This window comes from Larimichthys crocea, unplaced genomic scaffold (genome assembly GCF_000972845.2).
Source record: "Larimichthys crocea isolate SSNF unplaced genomic scaffold, L_crocea_2.0 scaffold82, whole genome shotgun sequence".
In the NCBI taxonomy this organism is placed as follows: Eukaryota; Metazoa; Chordata; class Actinopteri; family Sciaenidae; genus Larimichthys; species Larimichthys crocea.
The window spans coordinates 341005-365991 of NW_020860793.1; the positions used below are offsets into that span (position 1 = coordinate 341005).

The window sequence follows — 24987 nt, forward strand, 5'->3', positions numbered from 1 at the left end:
TTTACAGACGCTCCCTTATACTTCAGTGCAGTGATGTGTTACACATTTACATTATATACTCTGATAATTATCTTAGATTATTATTAAGGTCAGAGGTCAAAGGTCAGCATGAGAGCAGAGCCCCCTAGAGGAGGAAAAAGGAACCATAGCAACACGTTACATATAAATAATGTCTACTGCCATCACAAGCATGAGGTAGGTATGAAAGGAGAGCAAGAGAAAAGGCTGACCGAGAGTAAAGAGTGAAGGACAGATGAAAAGAATGATGTCATGGAAAGGCTAGAGGAAATAAAAGGTTGGAAAGAAGGAATGAAGAAAATATGGAAAAAAGATGGGATGGAAGGAAGGACAACTGGTGAAGGGAGGAGAAGAAGAGAAGAAAGCGGACAAAGCAAGAGAGAGAGCAAGGAAAAAGAAATGAAGGGAAGAATGGAGGAACAAAAAATGACAGAGAAAGGAGTGAAGGAATAAAGGAGGGAATAAAGAGGGGACGAAGAGAAGGGAAGCAAGGAAACAAACAAAGGATTCAGGGAAGACAGGGAAAATGGAGGGAGGAAGAAAGGCAATCAAAGGATATAAAGATCAATAAAGATGGAGGAAAGAAGGAGAAAGGGATGAAGAGAAAGAGAGAGGAGACTTTAACCCCACCCAGCTTTTAATATTCAGTGTGTGAGGGAGTATATGCAACGTCCCAACAACTGACCCAAGCCATCAGTCAATACATGTAAGAAAAAAAAAAAACACAACGTCCAAGATCTGCCAAAATAAAAAAAAAAAAACAGGACAACACACACACACACACACACACACACGCACACACACACACACACACACACACACACAAACAAACCAGCACACATCGTGATTTTCACTTTTCAGCATCCAAATGTTCGTTTGAACAAACGACTGGTTTGTTTCAACATTTTCACTTTTTTATATTCTTCTGTTAGTTCTTTTTGGATACCTCTCTTCCCAGCGTACATGCACAAACACACACACACACACACTTGCACATAGAGCCAGTTCCACAACAAAGACAGAGACTGTGCCATGCTGCTGCAGAGGGGGCAGTGCCACGTTGGCAAAGCCCAGGGGGCAACTGCTATCTCGTGCCAACACTTCACACACACACAAACACACACACATGCACGCACACACACTCACACACAGAGAACATATCAGTATTCCAGCATCGTTGCAGAGTCGACTCCTCCGCCTGCTTTGTGTGGCTCCATGTTCGACAGTCTGCATGTCTTTTTTTTTCCTACAAAAACTGTGTTCAAATGTTTGGATTTAACATGATTCATCAGCTCAGACACACCCGCACGAAGACGTCTTTACACCATCATTTCTACACGTGTGTTTACAGGAGGAAAATCTAATGCTAACGTGAAGAGCCCCCAGTCTTTGTATTTCAATCGTCTAAAGGACTAATTACAGAAACATTTGTGATTATTTCACAGATCGGACTCTCGCAGCATTAAGTCTTTTACAGTCACTTATAAATTCATATTAGCGATTAAAACAGTGCTGTCTTTATGAAATAAGAGGGATTATTACTTTTCTTATTGTTGGCGTTGGAAGTGTATTAAACGTATTTTTGATTATTTGCTCAGACATCATCAGGACGTTGAAGCCGACAGCACTCTGCAGAGATTATCCTGCTTTAACCTGAGCTATTATTCTTATGGATTAACGTACACTCTGACTCTCCAGAACATGAGCAGGACTCCATACTGCTGCTGTTTTAACATGTCCAGCATTTATTTCATGCAGCACTTTTTTTTTTAAAGATACTAACACAATGTGCAAGTTTACAAGTTCAAACGTGCTCCTTCACATGTTCAAAATGCATGGCATGGATTCTCAACAGACACTTCCATAAATCACAGTCTGTAGTTACTATAATAAAGTGACTGTGTGTATAATGCAATAATTCAGAGGAGATTTAGGGACAAGTTACTACTTAAAATGTTCATCAATTGATCAGCAGAAAAGCTGCAAAAAAAAAACTCTCTCTCTCTCTCTCTCTCTCTCTCTCTCTATCTATATTATATATATATATATATATATATATATCATATATATATATACATTTATTTCCTGGAAACTTTTCAAAGCCTCCTTAATTCAAAAATGCCTTGAGTAATATGCAGTGAATGCACTTGTAATGCACAGAGGACACTGAATAAGCCAGATCAAGCATCAGATCCATTCTAAAAACACCACAGTGATGGACAGAACAATCATATGTTCACACGGAACGGGTTCACATCAGAACCACGTGATGTCATGTTGTTGAATATTGTTATTACAGCAGCTGAAGCCGAATTACAAGCTGCTGCAGAGCGAAGAGCAAAATATCACTATTAGCAGTGTTCAGGTGCCAAACCACAGATACTGCTATCTGTCACTATCATCTGCAAGACACACACACACACACACACACATGCACACACACACACACACACACACACACGAACACAGAGCGATAAGCTCTTAGAGAAGCTCTGAGTCTACGTTTTCACAGGTGTGCAGCAGCGTTCCCTGAAGGAGTATCATACACACACACACACACACACTTCTCTATGTTCAGGTCAAATAGATGTGCAGACTTTACATGACTTTACGTAGTAAGTCCGAAAAAAAAACACACCTGGCTGAAACTGAAAACTTGCCTACACTAATTCAAAGATAAATTTGAGAATTAAGGCTCTGCTTCTTCTTCATGTTTTATTTCCTGCAGCATCAGTGGAACGCTGCCACCCACTGTTACAGACAGACCACCGGTCAGCTGGGAAGGTGAAGCCAGGAAAGAATATGAAATAGCATCTGACAAAATCGGTCCATGTACACCAGACCTCTGAGATATAGACGTTGTGGTTTAATATTTAGCAGGTCAGACACAAAAACATGTAGAGAAGGTATGAATACTTCTATCCAGCTCTCAGGTTGTATACAACCTGCACAAGCTCCACCTGGACAAAATGTATGCAGCCTGATAAATGAAACCAAGGGCCTGTTTGTAGTGATTCAGTAGGTATGAAACAGGTAGCAGGTAAGGATGAATGTTGTGTGAAGACACTGGTACAAGTACCACAGGTGGTACGTGAGCCCACTTGAAGAATCTCTGAAATATATTTTTTAAATGAAATAAATACATTTAGAAACATTTAATGAATACTCGAACTAGGACATCCTGTAATACTATGTTTCAATACCATCCTGCTCTAGAGTCCAGGCAGCATGTATAAATATACATACTGTATAAATATGACAGGGAGATGAAGACAGGATTCAACAACATTTAACAATGAAAATTCTTCTGATTAATAATAAACCTTCCTCCTGCATGAACCGTCTCCATGGCCTGCTGTATTTTAACATTTGTCATGCTGGTGTTAGAGCCGAATATATTCTGAGGTGGTGCACGCTGTAAAAAGTTTGAGAAACACACTCGTAACAACACTTTTGGTATCAACCTGCTCGTGTTGTCCTGCTCTCCACCGCGCTCGCCCTTTCTTTCTTTACTTATCTCTCTTTTCATATTTTTTGTTACTTAGTACTCTTCTCCTTTTTTATTTTTCCTTACCTCTCTCCCCCTCTTCCTCTCTCCCTCTCTGCTCTGTTTATCTGTCTCTCTCACTCGCTGCCTGTCTTCCTTTCATCTCCCGCCATCTGCCTTCCTCCATCTCCATTTTCCTCTCTTACCGCTCTCTCTCCCTCTCTCTAACTCATCTTGTCTCTCCCTCCCTCTCTCTCTCACCCCTCCCTCTCGTCTCCCTAAAAACTTGGCAGTGATCCCCGTCGTGTTTTTTTTTTTTTTTCACTTCTCGTTTGGGGGATTGCGAATGAATGCGATCCAATCTAGACCTCGGCTAAGAGACATGAATTTTCATTAATTACAACCTTGTCAGCAAAAGCATTATGGGAACTGAATATGAAAATGCTAATGAGGAGAGCTCATTTGCATATTTTTCTTTGTTGGAATGTCATTAATTATTACGTTTTATGATGATGAATGCAGCTGTCGATGGCTGGCCCTCCATGCCTAATTAGCTATCAGAAAATCCTCCGATCAAAAAAATGGATAGGGACCCCAAACTTTACTTTTCCTTTCACTCCTCTTTCGCTTCCTCTTTCTCCCTCTATCACTTCTGTTTACTGACGTTTTGTCTTTTACATAATTTCACACCAGTATAACTTTACACTTCCTTTCATACTGCTAATTATATTCCTCCCTTCCTGCTTCCTCCATATTTTGTTTATGCTATACAGTGCAGTTTAGGACCAACATCCAAACTTCCTCTCACCACTGTAACTTTCAGGACAGGCCATACATCGCACAGTGTCAGACATAATTCCAGCCGTCTTAGCTCTGTTAGCACTTCCATCCTTTCTCTATTAGGTTTCCTTTCCTTAGCCCTATCATTTCTACAGCTACCTTTACTACTCCGATCAGCTCTGTCAGATCTACTCTTTTAGTCCTGGCTTCTTCAGCCCTTTTATCTCTAGACTTTCTGTCATCTTTTCTTTCTTTGTCCCTTTTGTTTGGGTTCCGTATTTGTTCAGTCATAGCCTTTTAAGACGGGATCTTTTTGATCTAGTCCTTTAGTTCTTGCTCCTTTGGGACTGACCTTTTATCCCTACCAGTTATTCCTAACCTATTCCTTGGTCCTTTAGTCTTGGTGCCCATTTCGTTCTAGTCTTCGAGACTACTCTAGGTTTTTTTAGATCTAGTCTTGCCTTGACGTTTACCCCGGGCTCTGTTATTACTAGCTTCTTAACCACTTATGTTTCAGTTCCAGTCAGTTCTAACTCATCCCTGATTAAATGATCAGTTTCTTGTGAGAAATAAACTACTTCAGGTCAGTTCTGTTGAGAAGGAAAAGTTTGGAATTTGTACAGACAATCAGCTCATCACAGCTGCTGGGAATCTCCAATCTGGTTGCCAGGAGCGGTGTTACATCACCTGAAGGTCGTGTAATACAGTCCATGTCTCCCCTCACCTCTCTCTTTTTGTTGCTCCTTCCATCTCTCTCGCTCTCTTGCTATTGTCTAAAAAGAGTAACAATGAAGACTTAACAAATCCCCCCTCCAAAAAAGCCACTAACGAACAACCCCCCTCACTTGGCTTAATGAATGCCAGGCTTAATTAGAGCACCATGATGTCAGAGGCATTAATTATCAGTTGGCTTCGTTTCAGAAAACACACACTGTCTCTCTCTTTCGGTCTTTCTCTCTCGCTGTCTGTCGCTCTGTCTTCCTCTCTCGTGCATCTGTTTTTCTTTTTGTCACTTTTCATTTTTCTCTTTTTTCCATAGTTTAGGCTGAGACTTCTGTCTCGTCTTCTAACAGACATTTTCCTTGTAAAAGACGAAACTTGGAGAAGTGAAATTATTTCTGACTTACGCCATTTTACAACATGATTCTAAATCTGATCCCACATCTGATTTATGGTAACGTGACATTAGTCTTAACAGTCATATCTAAATTCATGTAACTTTTACAAAGCTCTGGTATTTGTGGTTGTGCATACATGGTACGAGCCATGGCATACATGGTATGCCCAACCACATGGTAAATGTTAGCGAAAAATTATCTTTCTGCACATGAAATTAATTAATTTGAATTCGAGCTGTGTGTCCACCTGATGAATCCATTATTGACTCTCCTTACATCCATGGTTTGGTCTCCATCAGCTTCTGAGAACATCTAGCTGCAGAGCAGCTAGATGTTACATTTTCTTCACCAGCTGATCTCTGAATTTGCCTGTCTGCTGTTTGGTGCTGGGCTGGTTGTGCACAGTGGGTTTACGGAGGTTACTGGTGCTGCTGGTAAAAAGTCTGACAGGAGCCCTGGGGCTGAATCAAAACAGCGAATCTGCTTTAAAATCGTAACAATAAGCTCAAAGAGACTAAAAAGCTCAGCAGACCAACAGAGCAGGTGGTAATTGTTGATCACTATGAATTATCCCATTGACGTCATGTGTAGTAATCTGACCAATAATGAACTAATGAATGTAGTGTCATGTTACTTCTGCTGTTCACACACTCCATACAGCAGTCTTGTCAACCACACTTTATGTTTCTGACTTCACGTCGACTAGTCGATTAAATGCTGCTACCTCACTCGTCAACACCAAAAGTACTAAACAGTCTAAATAATCTATGATAATAGGTTCATCTTAATATTTTATCAATGTATAATGCCAGCTAACTGTTGTGTCTAAGATATTTGCAGCCACCAACGCACCATCCCCCACTCACTACACTAATGTCTGCTCTGGTTGTTCAAGATATCATCTTTGTTCCACTTTGGAAGTTAAGTTGTAGCCCACACATTTCACTACTGCAGTCTGCTTTGGGATTCTACCAGTTGATTTTACTCCCGCATGACGAATCAGTTTGAGATGACACTATCCAGGGGAGAAAGGAGGGTGGAGCTACCACTGAAAAGAAAGGGTTAGACTGTGGTAACCTAGAATGTGGTAACAATACCACATGATATGATGACATGAGGCAGTGAGAAACCAAGAGTCACACCTGTCAACCCACTCTCTGAAACCATCGCCATCCACTATTTGTCATTCACGTCACTTTATTTTCTTCATAATCACTCACACTATGCAGAGTAACTGTTTCAGGGTGTTTAAATGTTGCACAATTTGGACTGTTTTCTGAGTGTTTCCTTTTAGACCAGTCGACACGTCTCTGCAAAATTAGTGAAATTATCAGGAACACGCCTAGCTGCAGGGATTTGCTCCCGTTAAGATGAGGTCAACCACTGATGTTGGGCAATAATGACCCGTTCCAGTTCATCCTGGAGGTGTTGGATGGGGTTAAGGTCAGGGCTGCGTGCAGGACAGACAGAGTTCTTTCACATCAAACTGGGAAAAACCTTTCCTTTATGGATGTGGCCTGCTTTGTTTACGGGGGCATTGTCATGTTGGAACAGGAAAGGACCTTCTCCAAACTGTTACCACAGTTGGGCGCGCACTATTATCTAAAATAACATTTTACTCTGCAGAAGTACAAGCCCAAAGCCAAAAACCATGAAAAACAGCCCCAAACCAACAAACTTATGGAAACAAGATTCTAAAAAAAATATATTCCTTTAATGTTTTTCATTGTGAATGTAGCTTGTCTCTCTCTCTCCTCTCTCAGATGATAAAATACAGTTCATCTTTGGCCTCTGGGAGCCACAGTTATAACTGAAGAACTCTCTCTCTCCCTCTCACAATAAACATACTGTTTCAAGCTGCACATCTCTATCTCCCTCTCTCACCTCTTACACACAAACAAGCACTCTCTCTCTCTCTCTCTCTCTCTCTCTCTCTGCCACACAAACACACACACACACACACACACACACACCGTAGCGTGGCTGGCCAGATGGGACTCTTCCACATGACCAAGCCGATCAATCAACACTGAAGGGCCCAGGTGCTACTACGCACCATTTCACAGTCTGTCACACATACACACACACGCACACACACACGTACACACATGAGTCGTACACACACATAGCAGCAGAGACATACAGAGATAGAAAGATAAAGGACACACACACACACACACACACACACACACGGTGTAACATGAATGACCCGAGCTTGGTCTCCAGAGGCCTCATCTGGATGGATGACAGAAGATGGAAGAGACAGACAGATGGATGGATGGATAGACAGACAGAGAGACAGACAGATGAGAATAACAGAGAGACACACAGACATAGATAGATAGATAGATAGATAGATAGATAGATAGATAGATAGATTGTTCAAATGATATTGAAAGTGAAAAGTTATGCAGTATTAAGAGCTTGGTTGCTTTGATTGACAGGTGGATCCTATCACAGGTGGTTTGTTGCCACGCTTCACATCTTTGACCATTTTTGCATTAGCCGGGAGGCGACAAAGGACTGCCAAGATGGTGGCACCGCACTATGAGTTTCACACCGGCTCTTCAGAAACTTGCGGGCGACGTCATGGATACTACACACATGTTTCATATCTATAGATCTATAGCCGGAAGTATTTGATGGATTATTATGAAATGTGTACAGGTATTCCTGGTCCTAGAGGATGATGACTTGGGTGATTCCCTGACTTTTTCTCTCATGCCACTAGCAGGTTTAACCTTTCAATATGAAAATATCTATTATACATATTATACAGATATACAGAAACAGATATTCATGCTTCCAGAGGATGAATCCCACTGACTGTGGTGACTCTAACACCACGAGTTCATGGTGAAACTGGATGGAAATGTTTTGGTTTGTGACCAAATACCTGCAAAACTATTGACACTCCCTTAACCCTTAGCTGTACTTGGTGTTTAATGCTAATTAGCAAATTTGAGCCACCTAGTGAGACGATGAACAAGGTAAACATTAAACCTGCTTAGCTTGCAACAGCATGATAGCTTTGTAAGCATGCTGACATTAAAAGCATGGCTTTAGATTTTGTTGAGTGCAACATGAAGAATCCATCACAAGAAGCTATTTTAAGGATTATCTTCAGTAGTTGAGGTACAGGAGCTTTGTTTTGCCGATGTTCTGCTTCCTTATTACATGTTAAATATGTGAAGGAGATTTGGGGTTTTCAAACAACAGGTTGATCCCACCGGACACGTCATCAGTTGATCTGATTTTCTTTAGCACACACAAACACCTATGCAGTCATATACAAGAACAAAGAAGCCATTTACTTCATGGAAGGAGGTAACTCTATATGTAGGCTTGAACACCACCTGCCTCTGCAATTGAAGTACAGTGTGTACAAAGTACCTACAGTGTAGCTGTGCCTTAGCTTCACTATTTCTATTTCCTTTATTAGGCTTTTCAAAAAGTGATAATTAACTCTGACAGTTCTTCAAGAAACCTAAAAGTGCTCGTCATAAAATACTCCACAACATGTTCCCCCACTCCCCGATCAGGAACCCTGAAGTGCTCCCCGATGAACTGCTTTCAGAGTGTACGTTTTACATTTCCACCCTCCGCCCTCTCGCCTTGACGAGACCTATTATTACTATGTCAGATCTAATTACACAGACAATTTACATGTGATACACAGGCCCTTCAAAACAATAATATACTAAATACTCCGCAGTGGCTTACATTGTGAATCCGTGTTAATGCACTGAAGTCAATGCAGCACTAATCAATGCATGACATCCATTCAAAATACTTCAAGAATGAGACGGTGGCTGTTCAGTTTCAATCAGCAGAGACAATAGAAAGAAAATCACAGAGGGTGGAGCAGGAAATGAGGGATATTAAGAGAGAAAATCTCTTTATATTTATGTATTTCATTCTTATTTATTTGAATATATTGACCTGGTTTTATTTATTGTTTTTAACTGCTTACTTCTTGTTCCTGGTGTGTTTTTGTCCCTTTATTTAGTCTTTTTGAAATACACCGGTGATGAAATCATATTTAAACAAAGCGTTATTACAAATATTAGATGATTATCAACCAAAATGTATGTAGGCCTGCTGATGAACTTGTATTTATTCCATTTGAAGAGACACTGAAGAGACATTGAAGAGCATGGAAGTTTGTTTATGACCTTCGGGAATAATTTGCAATAAAATCCTAACTCAAAGCTTTGAAAATTAATTAAAAACTAAACGCCTATAAGTTGTTTTTTTTTGTCTTTTACTTTCATCCTCTGCTCTCCTCTCCTCTCTTCTACTTTATGTTTAAACATTCGAAGCACAAAGACCCAGACCCAGCAGGGAGAGACAGGGGGACGACCTCGGCACTACACCCAGCTGAGGTGAGGGGCTCCTGGGGTAGAAGGGGAGACAGGAGGGCCTCGTCTCCATGGAGAAGAGATGGGGGTGAGAATAGAAGAGGGTGATTCAAAGATGGAGGGAAGGAAATAAAAAAAAAGATAGAGGGCAGGAAAAAGTCGACACCGACAAGAGGTGAAGAAGAGATTAAGGAGAATGACAGCTGAAAGAGAAAAATATATATCAAGTGCATAAACAGACAGTACAAAAAAGAAAAGACTGAACAAAATGTGGAGTGAGAGAGAGACAGACGGAATAAAAGGTGGAAAGACACAGAGAGAGGGAGACAGATATGTATTTCTATATAAAGTGTCCAGATGTGACCTCCTCAGAGGGGGTCCAGCCTCGTGGCTCAACACTCATTAATAAGGTCACACAGAGGTGAGACAGACGGCTGACTCACTACATTTCAACAAAAACAACAAGAGGAGGAGGATTGGGGGGGGGGTCATCAGGTTTATAGCACTTCTTTACATCGTGTGTGGTTTAATGCTGTTTAACGTTTAGAATATATAACAACGTATTAACCTCCAGCCACAACTCTAAAGTTGTCTGCTTTACTATCTTGTTTATTGAGCAGGTGCAGAAATAGAAATGCAAAAATGGTACACCGTGCTTTTGGCAGCAGTTAGCGTTGGAGCTACTTACATTTAATAAATGTACATGTAGTAAATGTTAAATATGACTTTTGGCTTTGTTATTGGACACGTATTTAAACCTAAACCAAGTCGTGTTTTTTTTTTTTTTTGCCTAAACCTGAACAAACTGCAACCTTTTCATACTCATAAAATGTGAAATGTTTCTCAGCAAATTTTATTTTGAAATTCTAACCAGACTCTGAATATTAATCGTGGCTAAATTGCTAATGAACTGTGGTGCAAAACTGAGACTAGAGGGGTACCTTCAGCAACCCACTAACCATGTTGCGTTTTTCAAGGCAACTCTAGTTGGGAGAGAAACCTTGTTGACTTTAAACAAAACTACAAGATGGATTGTTAGCTAAGAAGATGCAATAAGTAAATCCGACTGCTTTATTGGAAGATATAATTTTAGTTACATGGTGCTCTGGGTCTGAGGACAGTCCATCTTCAGTCCACTCTGAAATATCTCAGCTACTATTGAACAGATTGCCAAAGAATTTGGTTCAGACGTTCATGGTTCCCAGAGGATCAATCACTCTGATAAAAGCATGCTGACATGTATGGAATATATCAACAATGACTTATCACTGATTGCTATGAACTTTGGTGCACACATTCATGTTATGTATTTATGGATGACTTATCATGACTTAACTTCTAATTTAGCACCATCATGAGGCCAATTTTTATTTTTATTTTTCCTTAGTTAATGTAAATGTGAATGCACTTTTGTTTTGCAGTACTATTTTGCATTTGTGCTAACTCGCCAACATCACCAAAAATTCCAAACATGGTATCATCATAACATTGTCACTGTAAGCATCTTTGCATGCTGACATTAGCATTTAGCTCAAAGCAGCACTGTGTCAGCGCCTCACAGAGCTTCAAGCCTGACTTAGGTTTATTTCACCTTGGTGGAGCTAAGCTAACAGTTTCTCTTTTGTGCTAGGCTAGGCTAAATGTATAATAAATGCACAGATGAAAATGGATGCCCATCTTCTGATCTGGCGTTGGTAAATAGATGGATTCTCCTTTAAGGTTCTCTTTCGAAGCAGTAAACCCTGAACAGTCCCAGAGGCTGCCTGCTGACAATCAGCCAAAAACTGTGACTGACTGTCCCCCCCAAAACTGTGACAAGCGTGCCGCAGAGCAAATTTTTGGTGCGTTCTGTCATTCTTTCTTTGACAAATTAAGTTTTTTTTTTGTTGTTTAATTACAAAATGCAAGCAGTAGAAAGAGCTGGTAGAATGAAGCTGCTGTGCATCATAATCACACTGAAGCCACATCAGATCGTTTATTTATAACAGAGCAGAATGTGCTTACAGGCTGAAACCACTGAGCCTCTCATTTACTATGTAGGTGACAGTTACAGGGGCGGTGGGGGGGCGGGGGTTCAGGGTGGTGCACCTGCTCTGCAAAGCAGCTTCACATAGGTAGATACACACACACATAACCGCACACACACACACACACATGAAAGGTAGAATCATACAATACCTCCACATTTACGCACAAACGTAAACACACGCGAGTCAAAGAGCACAAATACACTCATTCACATTCACACACACCAGCACACACACACATGAAAGCCAGCATTACACATTCTCATACAAAGGCAGAGAAATTGAATACAAACACACACACACGCACAGACACACGCACAAATGTGCATGCACACACACAAAGACACCTATACACAAACACACACTCTGAGTGTATAAACAAAAAATTAACACACACACGCACACACATGCATAGACATGAAAGCCAGCATCACACGCTCAGGTACAGACACAACAAATGACTACATGAACACACACATAGAAACACACAATCCAAGTGCACACTCATTCACACAAAGACACACACACACACCCCTCTATTTAACCACATAAAAACCACATACTTACAGGAGCTTACATCACACACTCAGATACTGACACAGTAACCTGCCAAACACACACCACCAAAAACCCTCAAACGTACACACACACACACACACACACACACACAGACGGAATAATCAGCACGCAGACACACACAAAAACACACATCCGTGCATCACACACGGAAGTGCACATGTACTCGTATAAACACGCAATTGCAAGTCACATTTACAAACATTTACACATAAAACACACACACACACACACACACACACACACACATCTTCTGATTGCTAGATCACTGTGGTTTTTCTGTGTGTTTGCGCGCATGTGTGTGTGTGTGTGTGTGTGGGGGGGGGCAGATTAATCTAGTGGGGTCGCTGAGATGACACTAATCCCTTCGCTGATTATCTAGAGCATAACATCACTCTAATCTGATGGGGGGGGGGGTTAAGAAAGACAGACAAGGTTAGAGAGAGAGAGAGAGAGGGAGACAGAGAGAGAGAGAGAGAGGGAGGCTGCGTTCACACTCGACATGTTCAGGTCGGGTTCATTAAACTCTGCAGTGTTTCTTTCTTCTTTCAGTTTGAGTTCATCTCAGGTGAGAATCCCAAGTCTCAGACCTGATAATAATTAGAGCTAATTACAGTCATTCACACAAAATGCAAAGGTATACAGGTGAAAGACAAAATGTTCCTCCAAAATAAAGTCCAGACTGATGCTTCCACTCAGATGTTTCTTTAAGTGTTCTGCGATGTAGCAGCTCAAAGCAGAGAATTAAACACTCTTTTTGTCAGACACAATATACAAAATATCTTGGTTATCTAATTACACACGGTGCATTAGGGTTAATAACCCAGTAGTACAGGTGCTCCTCAGAGCTGTGTCAGCTCCACAGTCTTCCTCATCTTATATACTAAGAACTGCACAAGCAAGCATCTTGGTAACTACTTCATCAAAGTCCAATTTTAGGATGCTATTGCATTATGATGCTGACACATTAGCTTCTTATTTTGAAACTAAGAGATGTGTGCACTTCTGTGATGCTAACCACCTTCTGCTAAATGTGAAAAAAAAATGGGGAGCATGGTTAAAATTAATCTTTTTATGACAAAACGTGATGACCAAAGATCTTCTGCTTCCTCAAAAAAAATGTCTAATCAAAGGCACTAACACTCAAATTATTCAAAATAAAAGCTATATCAATAATATACATTTGCCAATCCTAACCAGACATCCAACCACCTTACATCTGCAGAAGAAAGAAACAACCTTGCAACACCCCAGTACCAATTTGGGACTGACTACTCCACTTTCCTGGAGATTCTTGGATTTTGGATGCTTCCCATTGAAGCGTTTCTTGAAGTGGTTTTGCATCGCAAAGCCAAGTATGTTTTCAAAACCACATGTACACAAAGGTGAGATTCATGCTTTAAAGTTTATTTTCAAACCGTGTGATTCAATTTTACAAAAGTAAAGATGTGGAGGATGACTCATTAACATAGCTCATTGCTTTGGCAAATGTTTGTCGGGTAAACTTGCGTTCAAAGAGCAGCGCATGCCCTCTTTCCTACATGTTTTCATAGGAAACATCATTGACTGTCAGTAGATGAGACAATCCCAGACTGGGTTTGGAACACTGTAGCAAACCCCCCTAAAACAAGCAAAGCAATTTATCAATGGCATAACACCTAAGGGGCTACAAAGAAACCCTTAACAACACATTCACAAAGATCTCGGCACCCCCTAGCAATCGCTTGTGTCTGTGTCAACCATGTAATTCTTTAGTCCTAGTCCTGTTCGCCTTTTATACCCTTTGGTTGCCCTACCTTCATATTCTCACGCTGACAGTGACTTACCAAGACTTGTACAATGAAGTACAAACCAGTCAGAGGCAGAATAGGGTGGGTAAGGGCTGCCATTGGGCCCTGGGATATACTGTGTTAGAGCAACAAGGAAGAGTTGATTTTGTGTAGTCTAACGTTAGCTAGAGGTTGTTAAATGTCAGCAGACTGTCAAACTAGATAATAAAAAAAGGTCTTGTTGCATTTATTCTATTATGCATTTGTTCATCTTTTGGGTTTAACGTGAACCAGACCATACAACAATACATAGCTTGGTACTCTGTGAAGGCTGATATGCAAAGTTCAGGTGTTACAATCAGTATGAGGAAGGACAAAGTGGTATCAGAACATATGTAGCTGTTCATATCATAAAACCAACCAAACCAACTATTCAGCAACCAACTAGAAAAACACCTTGACTACTATCAGTAAAGCTCTGCCAACTACTGTACCTTTTTGTAACCACATGCTACCTGCCTAGCAACGTCATAGTGATGACCTAAAATTCTCCAGCAGCCAATGCAACAATCCATCACCTAACTCAACTAACTAGTCCTGGCTTCTGTCTGGTCACAGAGAATAACTTCTTTTTTACATTTTTATAATGTTGTTCCGCAGATCACTATAACATGATGCTGTCAACACTGCACAGAGTCAAGTCAAAAAAAGGACTATTTTCTTAGCGTAGTACTGCATAACACAGCATCACTGATATTAATGAGAGCTCTGTGGTTTGAGTATTGATACTGAGACACTACATTTCCCATCAGTGCATGCAAAATGCCAACAGACACAGAAGACAATCCGATTTACTCAGATCAGAACAGTCACAGGTTAAAAGTGAAGAGGATGTTTTCTGCAACTCTGTTCGCAGTGTGTGTGTGTGTGTGTGTGTGTGTGTGTGTGTGTGAGTGTGTTTCATATCCCTGGCTGTCTCTGTCTCTTAGTGTTATCATTATCAAAGTAAATTGCGGCTCCCGTGTGCCAGATGAAGAATACAATATTTCCATTCCTGACTCTGCGACGTCTTTTCTCTCTGTGCCTCTGCACAGACATACCATAATCACAACACTGTCACAACACATCGCACACACTATGGATCATTCCAGCAAAGAACCCCAAACTTTTACATTCTTATTCTGTTATTTTCTGTTTTCTTTCCTTCACAACGAACTGTTCAATTACAAGATTAATCACAATTCTTTTGTTCTTTATATCTATTTTATTTCTGTTTCGTTTCAGCTCATTTAAGTAACAACTGGATCTTTCAACATCTTAACATGTGTGTTTGCACAAATTAAAACTTTTTTTTTTTGAAGGCGTTAGTTAAGTTAAAACAAAAGTGGTTTGTGGTGGTCATGGTTTGTGTTAAATTATAAGCCACGAGCGAATAAAACACAGATGCAATAAGGGAAAATAAAACAGTCATATAATGTGTTAATCCACCTCAAACAAAGTGGCTTTTCCCTCTGAAAATTGAAGTTTTGGACATACGGCCAAAAACCTGTTTTAATGGTTTGGTCTAGAACTTTTAGCTCCAATAAAGAGAAATCTGCTACGGCATGAAATTATATTTGTGACAGTAGTGTGTGACAGTTTAATGAGGAGAAAAAACAGAGATTTTTTTCCCAGTTTGATGTGGAAGAACTCGACTTGGAGCTTGAGTTATGGAATATATAATAGTTATGAAACGACATACAGCTGTTAAGTGGTCCCTAGCCTTTAGTTTAAGTTGTTGGTACAGTAGTCTGTGTCTCCTTTACAAACACGCATCTTAAATACCGTACAACCCAAGACATTCAAACAGACATTCTTTGTGATCTAACATTCACAGGAGAAAGAGCGACCACGGTATAAACTAACAAACGAGAGACAGAGAGACAGAAAGAGATCAGGTAGCTGAGAGCTGACATCCTCCATATTTGATGCATCCAGTCAAAGGTAATTAAGCTCTGTGCGTGTGTAAGTACATCTGCATGCGTGTGTTTGAGTGATTATATGTCTGTGAGTGTATGTGTGTGCCGCGTGTGTGTGTGTTTGCGAGAGAGGGAGAGAGAGGCAGATTATCTGTGTCAGTGGCCATTTGCTCACAACTGGCGCCACATTGTAGAGAGCCAGAGGCAGAGAGCATCATGGGTAAATGAGCACACATTGCCAAGCGTTTTCCACACAGCGGGCCGAGAGAGAGAGAGAGAGAGAGAGAGAGAGAGAGAGAGAGAGAGAAATTGCATACCAGATGACCTGTCTCCTCCAGTGTACAATAGTGTTTCACTAATTCTCCACACACACACACACACACCGTCAGATCAAAAGCCAGCAGTAACGGATACAAAGTTGATGGAAGAAACAAAATGCATTGTAAAATAACAAGAATACACACTCACTCACTCACACACACACACACACACACACACACACACACACACACACACACTCATCCCGCGGCGTACCTGTTAGCCTGGAGTTGGTGTACGGAGGTGAGAGGCTGTCATGTGACGCCATGTACTGAGACCCATCTGCATAATTCTGTGGAGACAGACAGACACGTGGGGTGAACAATGGCATCTCCTTATTATACTGCATGAAGTTGTCACTATGACTCGCAGCAGAAGTGGCTGTGATGAATAACTGCGATGGCAGAGGCAACAGTATGTTAGCACTATCTGTAGTGACACTACTAATAGCAGCGCTACAGACTCTGTGTGTTTTGACACTGAGAGTCTGTTTCATATTTATATTTTCCTTCATATTACAGCTGCAATAGTTTGATATTTTCATAATAGTTTTTTTTTTCCTCCATGGTGATAAGATGAGCAGACTGAAACCACTTTCAGATCTGTGTGCTAAACATGAGCCAGACAGCTTAGCTGAGCACATAAACTGGAAGCAGGAGGAAACTGCTAGCCTCCAGTATACTGAGCTATACAGTATATGTGCTATTAGTGATTTTTTTATATACATGTTTATGCTTTTATTATAGAGAGATGACATGAAAATGAAAAATGAGAGAGAGAAAGAGAGATCCAACAAAGGTACCCAGCTACATCTGAACCACAGACATAGTGGCTGAGTTGGCATTTTATCCTCTAAGTTTGGGCCTGTGCCTCAAACTATCCTATTAACAGGATTAAAAACAATTTACACTGATGAATGGATAGCCCTGCATTATAAAAATGCATAACGCTGCCATGTACAATACTCATTTCTTAGAGTGTCATGCTGGTCTAAGAGCTAAAACGCACTCCACATTAACCTCAACATCCCTAGGTTGGACCTAGGGACTTGTTGGATGTCTCTCTTTTTTCTACAATTAATTTCAGCTCTCTACTATACAACCTACCATCAATTACAGGCAGAAATTATGGAAAAATAAGTCATACTTACTCGTAGTCACATAGTCTTACTCATAGACTGTATATAAAGATGGATGTTGCGTCTCTACTTTGTTCTATTGTATAAAAATGAAGCTAAAATATCACAGATATGGCCACTGCCATTTTGTACTGTTGATGTCATTTGGAACCAGAGTTTGTGCAGTAATGATCTGACTTTGAGCTGCAGTATCAGCTCCCGCCCACAATCAATCATGAGCAGAACTCAGCTGTCAATCATGATGCGGAACCTCTCTTTTTTTTAAATAAAATGAACACTTGAACAAACATCAGCTTAAAACGACCTAAAATGTCTGAAACCATCTCTGGGAAAAACATTTATTTCACTTGTACATTTTAGTTTGGCTCCTCTCCAATCTGCTAACATAGAGGAGGCGGGGTTTATGACCTGTACTGCTGCCAGCCAACAGGGGGCGATTGAAATGTTTTGGTGAGGTGTCACCTGTTCATCTTTATATACAGTCAGTGGTCTATGTCAGCAACATATCTGGACAGCCATAGTGTAGGCATATTAGTTATAACAGTGATAGCAGCAGGTACTGTAGTTCTAATGGCAGTTATAATAATGTTGAAAACGCTAAAGAAAATGCATTTAACAGTAAAAGAACAACAAATATTAGGAGCAGTACCTTGGAAGAACGACTTCCACTTGCCCATGACCCTGCACTCGTTCTCTCCTCCATATCTGTGTGAGAAAGAACAGGACAGAGATTTAGATAACAGGAAACACAACATTGACAGTTTAGAGAGGTATAACTCAGAGTTTATTATCTAAAGGAAGAAAAATATATTTAAAAGTAAAGTAAGTCACCAGAAATTCATTGAGCAAAAAGAAAAATCCATTCTACATTCGACTGTTTGCACTGTTTTTATTTATTGGCTAACATTTACTCTGGGACTGCTATAGTGAACATTCTTAGCACTCAGATTCACATTTTAATCACTTGCATAATCATGTGAGTGATCATCACACTCATCACATCACTTTCAACACTTAATACTACACATAATATTACAGTACAGTGTCTATAATCAACTACAGCAGCGTAAATCACCCCCTCTCCATGCTCCATGTCATTAAACATTATTGATTATGATTGTAGAGCCTTTAATGTGTCTCTGTGAAATTTAATGGTCCTTTAAGCCTCCTGCAGACCACTAATCCCCTCTGTCATCACACTGGATCCATGATATTATATCTGTCAGAGGTCACAGGTGACCTGGTAATGGTGCTAGATGAAAAGCTAGTGGATCAAGTCAAGTCTCCCTGAGGGGAACATGAATGTGTGTACCAGAATTTATGGCAAGCCATCCAATAGTTGCTGGCATATTTCACTCAAAGTCAAAAACATGGTAAAGAACAAGACAGGGAAATACCAAAGTCAGAAGACTTCATCCTCTGAGGACAACGAATGTGTGTACAAAATTTCATTTGGATCCATCCAATAGATTTACTGACAAGATACAACCAAAACTAACATGCTAGATAACAAACACAAGAATATCAACCACGGTAAAGATGTGGAAGTATAAAATACAACATTTCTGACTTTACAGGAGCCAGCAGTTCACATCCTGTCTCCAACCAACAACGTCCACAATCTTTTCCTAACCAAACCATGTAGTTTTAGTTGTTTGACAGGTAGATCAGTTCATCCAGGTTGACTGAAATGTGCAAACGCAGCGGTTACAGTACACACACACACACACACACACACACATACAGTATAGTCACAGTTGTTTCATGCATTGTAGTGCAAAATCTCTCTTCAATAGACTCTCCATTGTGTCAGTGTGTGTATAGTGAGCAGCTTACATTCACTGTCAAGTCATTTGGAATGTCGGCTTATCTGTGCCTGTGTGTGTGTGTGTGCGTGTGTGTGTGTGTAACTGTTTTAGCCCAATAGAAATAAACAGGTTCAGTTCAGAGTCAGACTAGAGGTCCCTACTTGAAAAAAGTATGTTAGCATGAATACAAAAAAATTTCCATAGGACAGAATTCATGCAGGTTTAGTAAAGACAAAAACGCTTGATCAGCAGTAACACATATTCTACAGTCCTGAGTTGAGGGCATGATATTTATTGACCAGGCAGATTTTTAAAACTAATACTAATGAACCCCTGGGTTTAGGAAACACACACTTGTAAAACATACATGACAAGTCATTTAAATTCAGGGAACAAAGATCAGATTAAGGAGATTCAGGGAATACACGCTTCCACTGAATTTATGGAACACGTGTTATGATCAGCTGGATTTAGGGATCACAGACTTGATTTGGATTTTAAAAAACACACATATGAACCTTCTTATTCAGTGAAGACACACTTGATTGTTCGGATTTAGGAAACACACTGGATTGTTTAGGTTTTAGAAATACACGTTATGATCAGTTGGATTTAGGGATCACAAACTTGATTGTCTGGATGTAAACAAACCTGATCATTCCTATTTAGGGAACACTGTTTGTATTTAGGGAACACACACTGGATTGTTTGATTTAAGGGAACACACACTGGATTATTTGAATTAAGGGAACACACACTGGATTGTTTGAATTAAGGGAACACACACTGGATTGTTTGAATTAAGGGAACACACACTGGATCGATATGGTTTAGAGAAGACACATCTGACCAGATGGATGAGGGAATAAATGTGCTTACAATCTGACAACAAGAAAGTTTTTGTCCTACAAATAAAGCCTCTTTGGAAACAGATTAGGAGAAGAAAGTGAAGGAAAATGAAATAAAAGCAGAGTGAGAGAGTTTGATGATAGCTGGTCCAGATGCAGGAGAAGTGTAGGTGAAGATGGGAAGGAAGAGGATGAGGAAGGACAGCAATTAAAGAAAGCATCCTTCAGCATTGAAAAAGACGGGAGAGGGAGCGATTGGAAGAGAGGGAGGAGAGGAAGAGGGGGAGAGAAAAATACAACTTGGTGTGCAAAAGTTGAAAGACATGGAGGAGGAAGAGAGAAGGAGGAGAGAAGGAGGCATCCATGTGTCCTGCACCTGATAAGGCCTCCGATTGAGGGCTATAAATTACACCAGAGAGAGAATTTACACACAAGCAGGAAAACACACACTTTAAAGCACACACCTCTCTCTCTCTCTCTCTCTCTCTCTCTCTCTCTCTCCCTTACGCACACACTCTCACACACACACACACACACACACGTACACACACGCACAGGTCATCTATCATCAGTTAATGAACTTAGACTGACAGACAGCTCCATGTCTCTCACACTGATCCTATTAAGACCTGCTTGACACAAAACAGACTCCTATTAATACAGTTAGCCACTGTGTGTGTGTGTGTGTGTGTGTGAGAGAGAGAGAGAGTGTGTATGTGATCACTGAGGACAAAAACAGGCCTGTACCCGAGTATGACCATTGAGCCACTCTTTGTATGATTAAAGTAAGGGATAATGCACAGCGAGACGGTCATTGTTACGGAAATAAACCCATTCAGGGTCGCTCTACGTTATCCCGCATTATTCTGCTACTCATGAGAGAAATCAATATTTTGTGTCTAATTATTGATTTAAACATGATTTGGTTGATTTAAATTATTTTGGTGTCCTCTCTGGTCCTCTAGAGTGTATCATCATTACTGTGTCCATAGCAACGATACAATATTCATAGCGGTGGTCTGTTTTGAAGAAATAACAGACCATAGAATGTTATAATCGAATATCGAATATTCAACAGATCCGTGTAATAAAATGATATATTTTTGTGTTTGTGACCAACCAAGCTTGTCTCTGAGGAAAGTAAAACCAATATATTATATTTGATATGTATGCATGTAAAATCCGTTTCAATCCAAATTTACTAGATTTCACATGCATACATACCTTTTCTTATGATTTTGTCTCTGCAGCACATTTTATTTGAAATAAAACATTCAAATTAAAGCTTTAATTATGTTTGAGACCGTTCGTGTCCATGTCAAGTGAATGGGGTCATACTATATTAGGACAAAGGCTCTAAACACACGGAGAGGGCTACTGAATTTTTATGGCCAAATCTGGAATGTCCTTGAGCTGTCTGGCTTTAGAATCATGGGGTAAGTAAGCAATTGAGAACTCATTGCTACTGAACACAATGACACTTGTAGCTGGTTCAGTTGGTCAATAACAAAGAGAAAAATTATTCACTGGCAGCTTTTAGTCATCTTTGTGTGCTTTTACAGACTTTTACAGTGCTAAGAAAAGTAAATATGGGGTCACATGGGCTGAAGGATAACTCATTCATTGGACAGATTTGGTGGCGGTCTTGCTTCTGAGCCTTATGTGTTCTCAGGTGTTACAAACAGAAGAAAGAATCAGCTGATTGTGAGTAATATTAGTCCAATAATGACCAACAGGTAGAAACAGGATTTAAAAAACACAGGTGTCTGCACCATATAATTATGTGGAGATAGTTACGTGTGTTCACTTTGCCAAAATAAAGAACACACCTCGGCTTTAACTGCTTTTCACTTTCTGATGTATCAGGGAAAAACCCTGCATTCACCTGCTGACGCACATACATGTTGCCATTGTTACCAAATGATAATGCAGATTGTTTAAAAAGATTGTTTCCTTACTAGTTCCCCTGAACAGCAGATGGGCTCGATTGAAGTTTAGGAATATTTATTTTAAAATCACATATGTGCACTTACAGTATCTCTACGTTCACAGCACAAATGAATCACCCCAAAGTCCTAAAGGAAGTAATTCAGGCTCTTCAACAGGTTTTGGCTAGTTTGTTTGGTCCGCACTGCAGTTCCATTAACAGCTTTTAGAAAAGCTTACGTGACTGGATACACAGGCAATGATGCCAAAAATTATCTGACATTATGACAAAAAAACTAATTTTCTGCAGTGTTGAAGACAGTTTGAAATCAGCCCTGGATTGGTTGCTGGAAATGTACTTTAACCTGTGTTATGCCTGTGGCAAACATTTAATATTTTTTCAACAAAAGTGTGTTGCATGTAAGGTAACGTGAAAACATCAACAACAAACACACACACACTCTCACATGTGTTGATGACGGTAATAAATGGTCTCTGATTGACAGAAATGAGGACAGTGGTCATGCTGCGAGAACATCAAGCGTGTGTGTGTGTATGTGTGCACCTGTGTGAGCTCTATAGCCCCACTGTTCTCATCTGGTCTCCAACCAAACTCTATAATTAACCGTGCGCCTGCCCCATCCCCCCAACACACACATGGACACACACATGTCTCTCATGTCAACTGTGTTTGCATGTGTCAGATCTTTTTAGGTATTTTTTGAATTCTTCAAATCAAACAAAGTCGCTCAAACGTTTTCTGTTAACTGAAATGTTCCTAAAAATCAAGAAATAAAAACAGAAAATGTTCAAGCTTTGACATATGTTTCAATGAAACACAACAGATGAATCACAGTAATGGTAAAAGAGCTCTGTGTGAATCGTAATATAGAAATATTTTTGATGAAAAAAGAGACTGGTGCTTTAATAACCTTCAGATTCACTGAAGACACTCTGAAGACTCTTTTTCAGCCAAACTCTGCTTTGTAATCAAACTTCACACCTTCCCAATTGGGAAGTATTTCAGACACTACAACTCCCATGGAAAACGACTGTAGCCATAATGAGCTGTAATACCCTTGAAGACAACACTTATTAGAACAGACTTGAAACTTAACTGAGCTGTAATGCTCACCTGTAAATAAAAAATATAAAACAATATCTCATCTGGCAAAATGATATTTGAATTTTCCGTAATATAATATTATTATATTTCATTGATGAAGCTTTTTCCTTTGTTTGTCCCAAACTCCTGCTGCTGTAAAGTGGTGTGTGGATTTCTTGTTGGTTTGGAACAAGCACACATCAGCACAGTGTTCAAGTTAGACCTGAAGTGATCCAAAGGGCCAATTTAGAAGAAAAGAAAACAGGTTTTCCCATTTATTTGAATGGAGGTAGCTACCTGGGGCAGAAAAGTTGGAAGAGAATCAACTTTTGGAGATACGTAACCGAACGTCAGTCAAGCTAAGGTCAGAGAGAGAGAGCTGTGGTTGAGCGACATATAGAGTGAATGAAAGAGCAGGAGCTCTGGTAGGGAGAAAGCTGGTGATTCATATCAATAAAAAGTTATTTTACACTGGTAACATTCAAAAGAGATAAAAAACCACCTACAACCCCAGCACCCACCCACATCACCGCACCTGATTTGGTGGCAACAAGCTCCTGCTCCAAAAAAACAGTTCCACAAATGTCAATGTTGAAACGATGTCCAACAGAGAATCATCACCTCAATTTGCAGCTTTGTTTAGCTTTACAGAGCTTCATAGTGAGTTTCAGCTCATTGTTATCTGACCCACGACCATTTTGGTTCACTCTCACCTCAGCAGGGAGCTGATTTTAGTAAAAAAAAAACTCTGGACGCATTGTATACTACCTGCTCAGCACCAGACCATAGGCAGACACAGCAACTACCTGGTTAGTGGAGTTGGTGGAGACCAAAAAAAAAGTGAAGACAGGTTTAGAAAACCATTTTAGTAACTGGAATAAACGACTGAAAAAAAGTGCCATCTACAGAAACCCACTGCACCAACAGAAACTCAAGGTAAACAGACGTGATAGTCTCGTCCACACTGAGGGATCGACAGAAAGATCTCTCATTCAAACTAATTGAAAGGCTGCTGAAGTCGAACATGGAAAATATTAAAACATTATGAAAAGCAGAAAGAAAGGCAGAGACTTAACCATAGGACACACACGCATGTATTAGCATAACTATTTCCATGTCAAATCGTCCGGAGTGACAACCAGCAGAGGAGAGGAGAGGAGAGGAGAGCTAAACATTCACAATAAGACTGTTTGTAGATCACAGTTCGCTCTGCTGGATATACTTATCAGTAACACCAATATATTACCACCACACGCAACCTCTGTGGCAGTGAAGGGAAGCCAAAAACTGCAGTTTCTCAAAAGACCACCTGAGGCTGGCCCCAGAAGTAAGTCAGTCTCCATAAGTCCCCATGTTAACATGTCCAACCTTATAGCAGAAATAAACATGTTCACAGCTTCTGGGTAAACTCTACTGAGTCTAAATTTTTAATTCAAATTCAAATTATATTAAGGCTTAAAGTTATACAGAATTAACAGCATGTTGCTTTGACCAACAGGTGTCAATACAAGTGGCCTGTTTGAGCAACCAGGGATTATTTAGCCCGCCTTAGGTTGAGGTCCATTTTCTTTATTCTGTCACTGATTACCACAAGGAATTTCTCCTGCATTATATACCAGGAAAAAAACAGTTTTCATATTGGCATATTTGCTATACAGTCGTCTCTCGCTATAACGCGGTTCACCTTTCGCGGACTCGCTGTTTCGCAGATTTTTTTTGGTGTAATTTTGCATGCTTTTTTTTTACAGCG

The 24987-nt window shown here is 40.1% G+C and overlaps 1 protein-coding gene across 9 annotated transcripts in view; it reads right to left on the reverse strand.

The window, feature by feature from the left end:
• Window positions 1–24987, reverse strand: part of tcf4 (transcription factor 4) — a 217649-nt gene that overhangs the window by 144299 nt on the left and 48363 nt on the right. For all 9 annotated transcript variants that reach the window (XM_019276204.2, XM_019276205.2, XM_019276203.2 and 6 more), the window contains 2 exons: window positions 18200–18255; window positions 16629–16704 (listed from right to left, as the gene is read on the reverse strand). In XM_019276204.2, the coding sequence (XP_019131749.1) occupies window positions 16629–16704; window positions 18200–18255 (132 nt within the window). The remainder of the gene's footprint in view (window positions 1–16628; window positions 16705–18199; window positions 18256–24987) is intronic.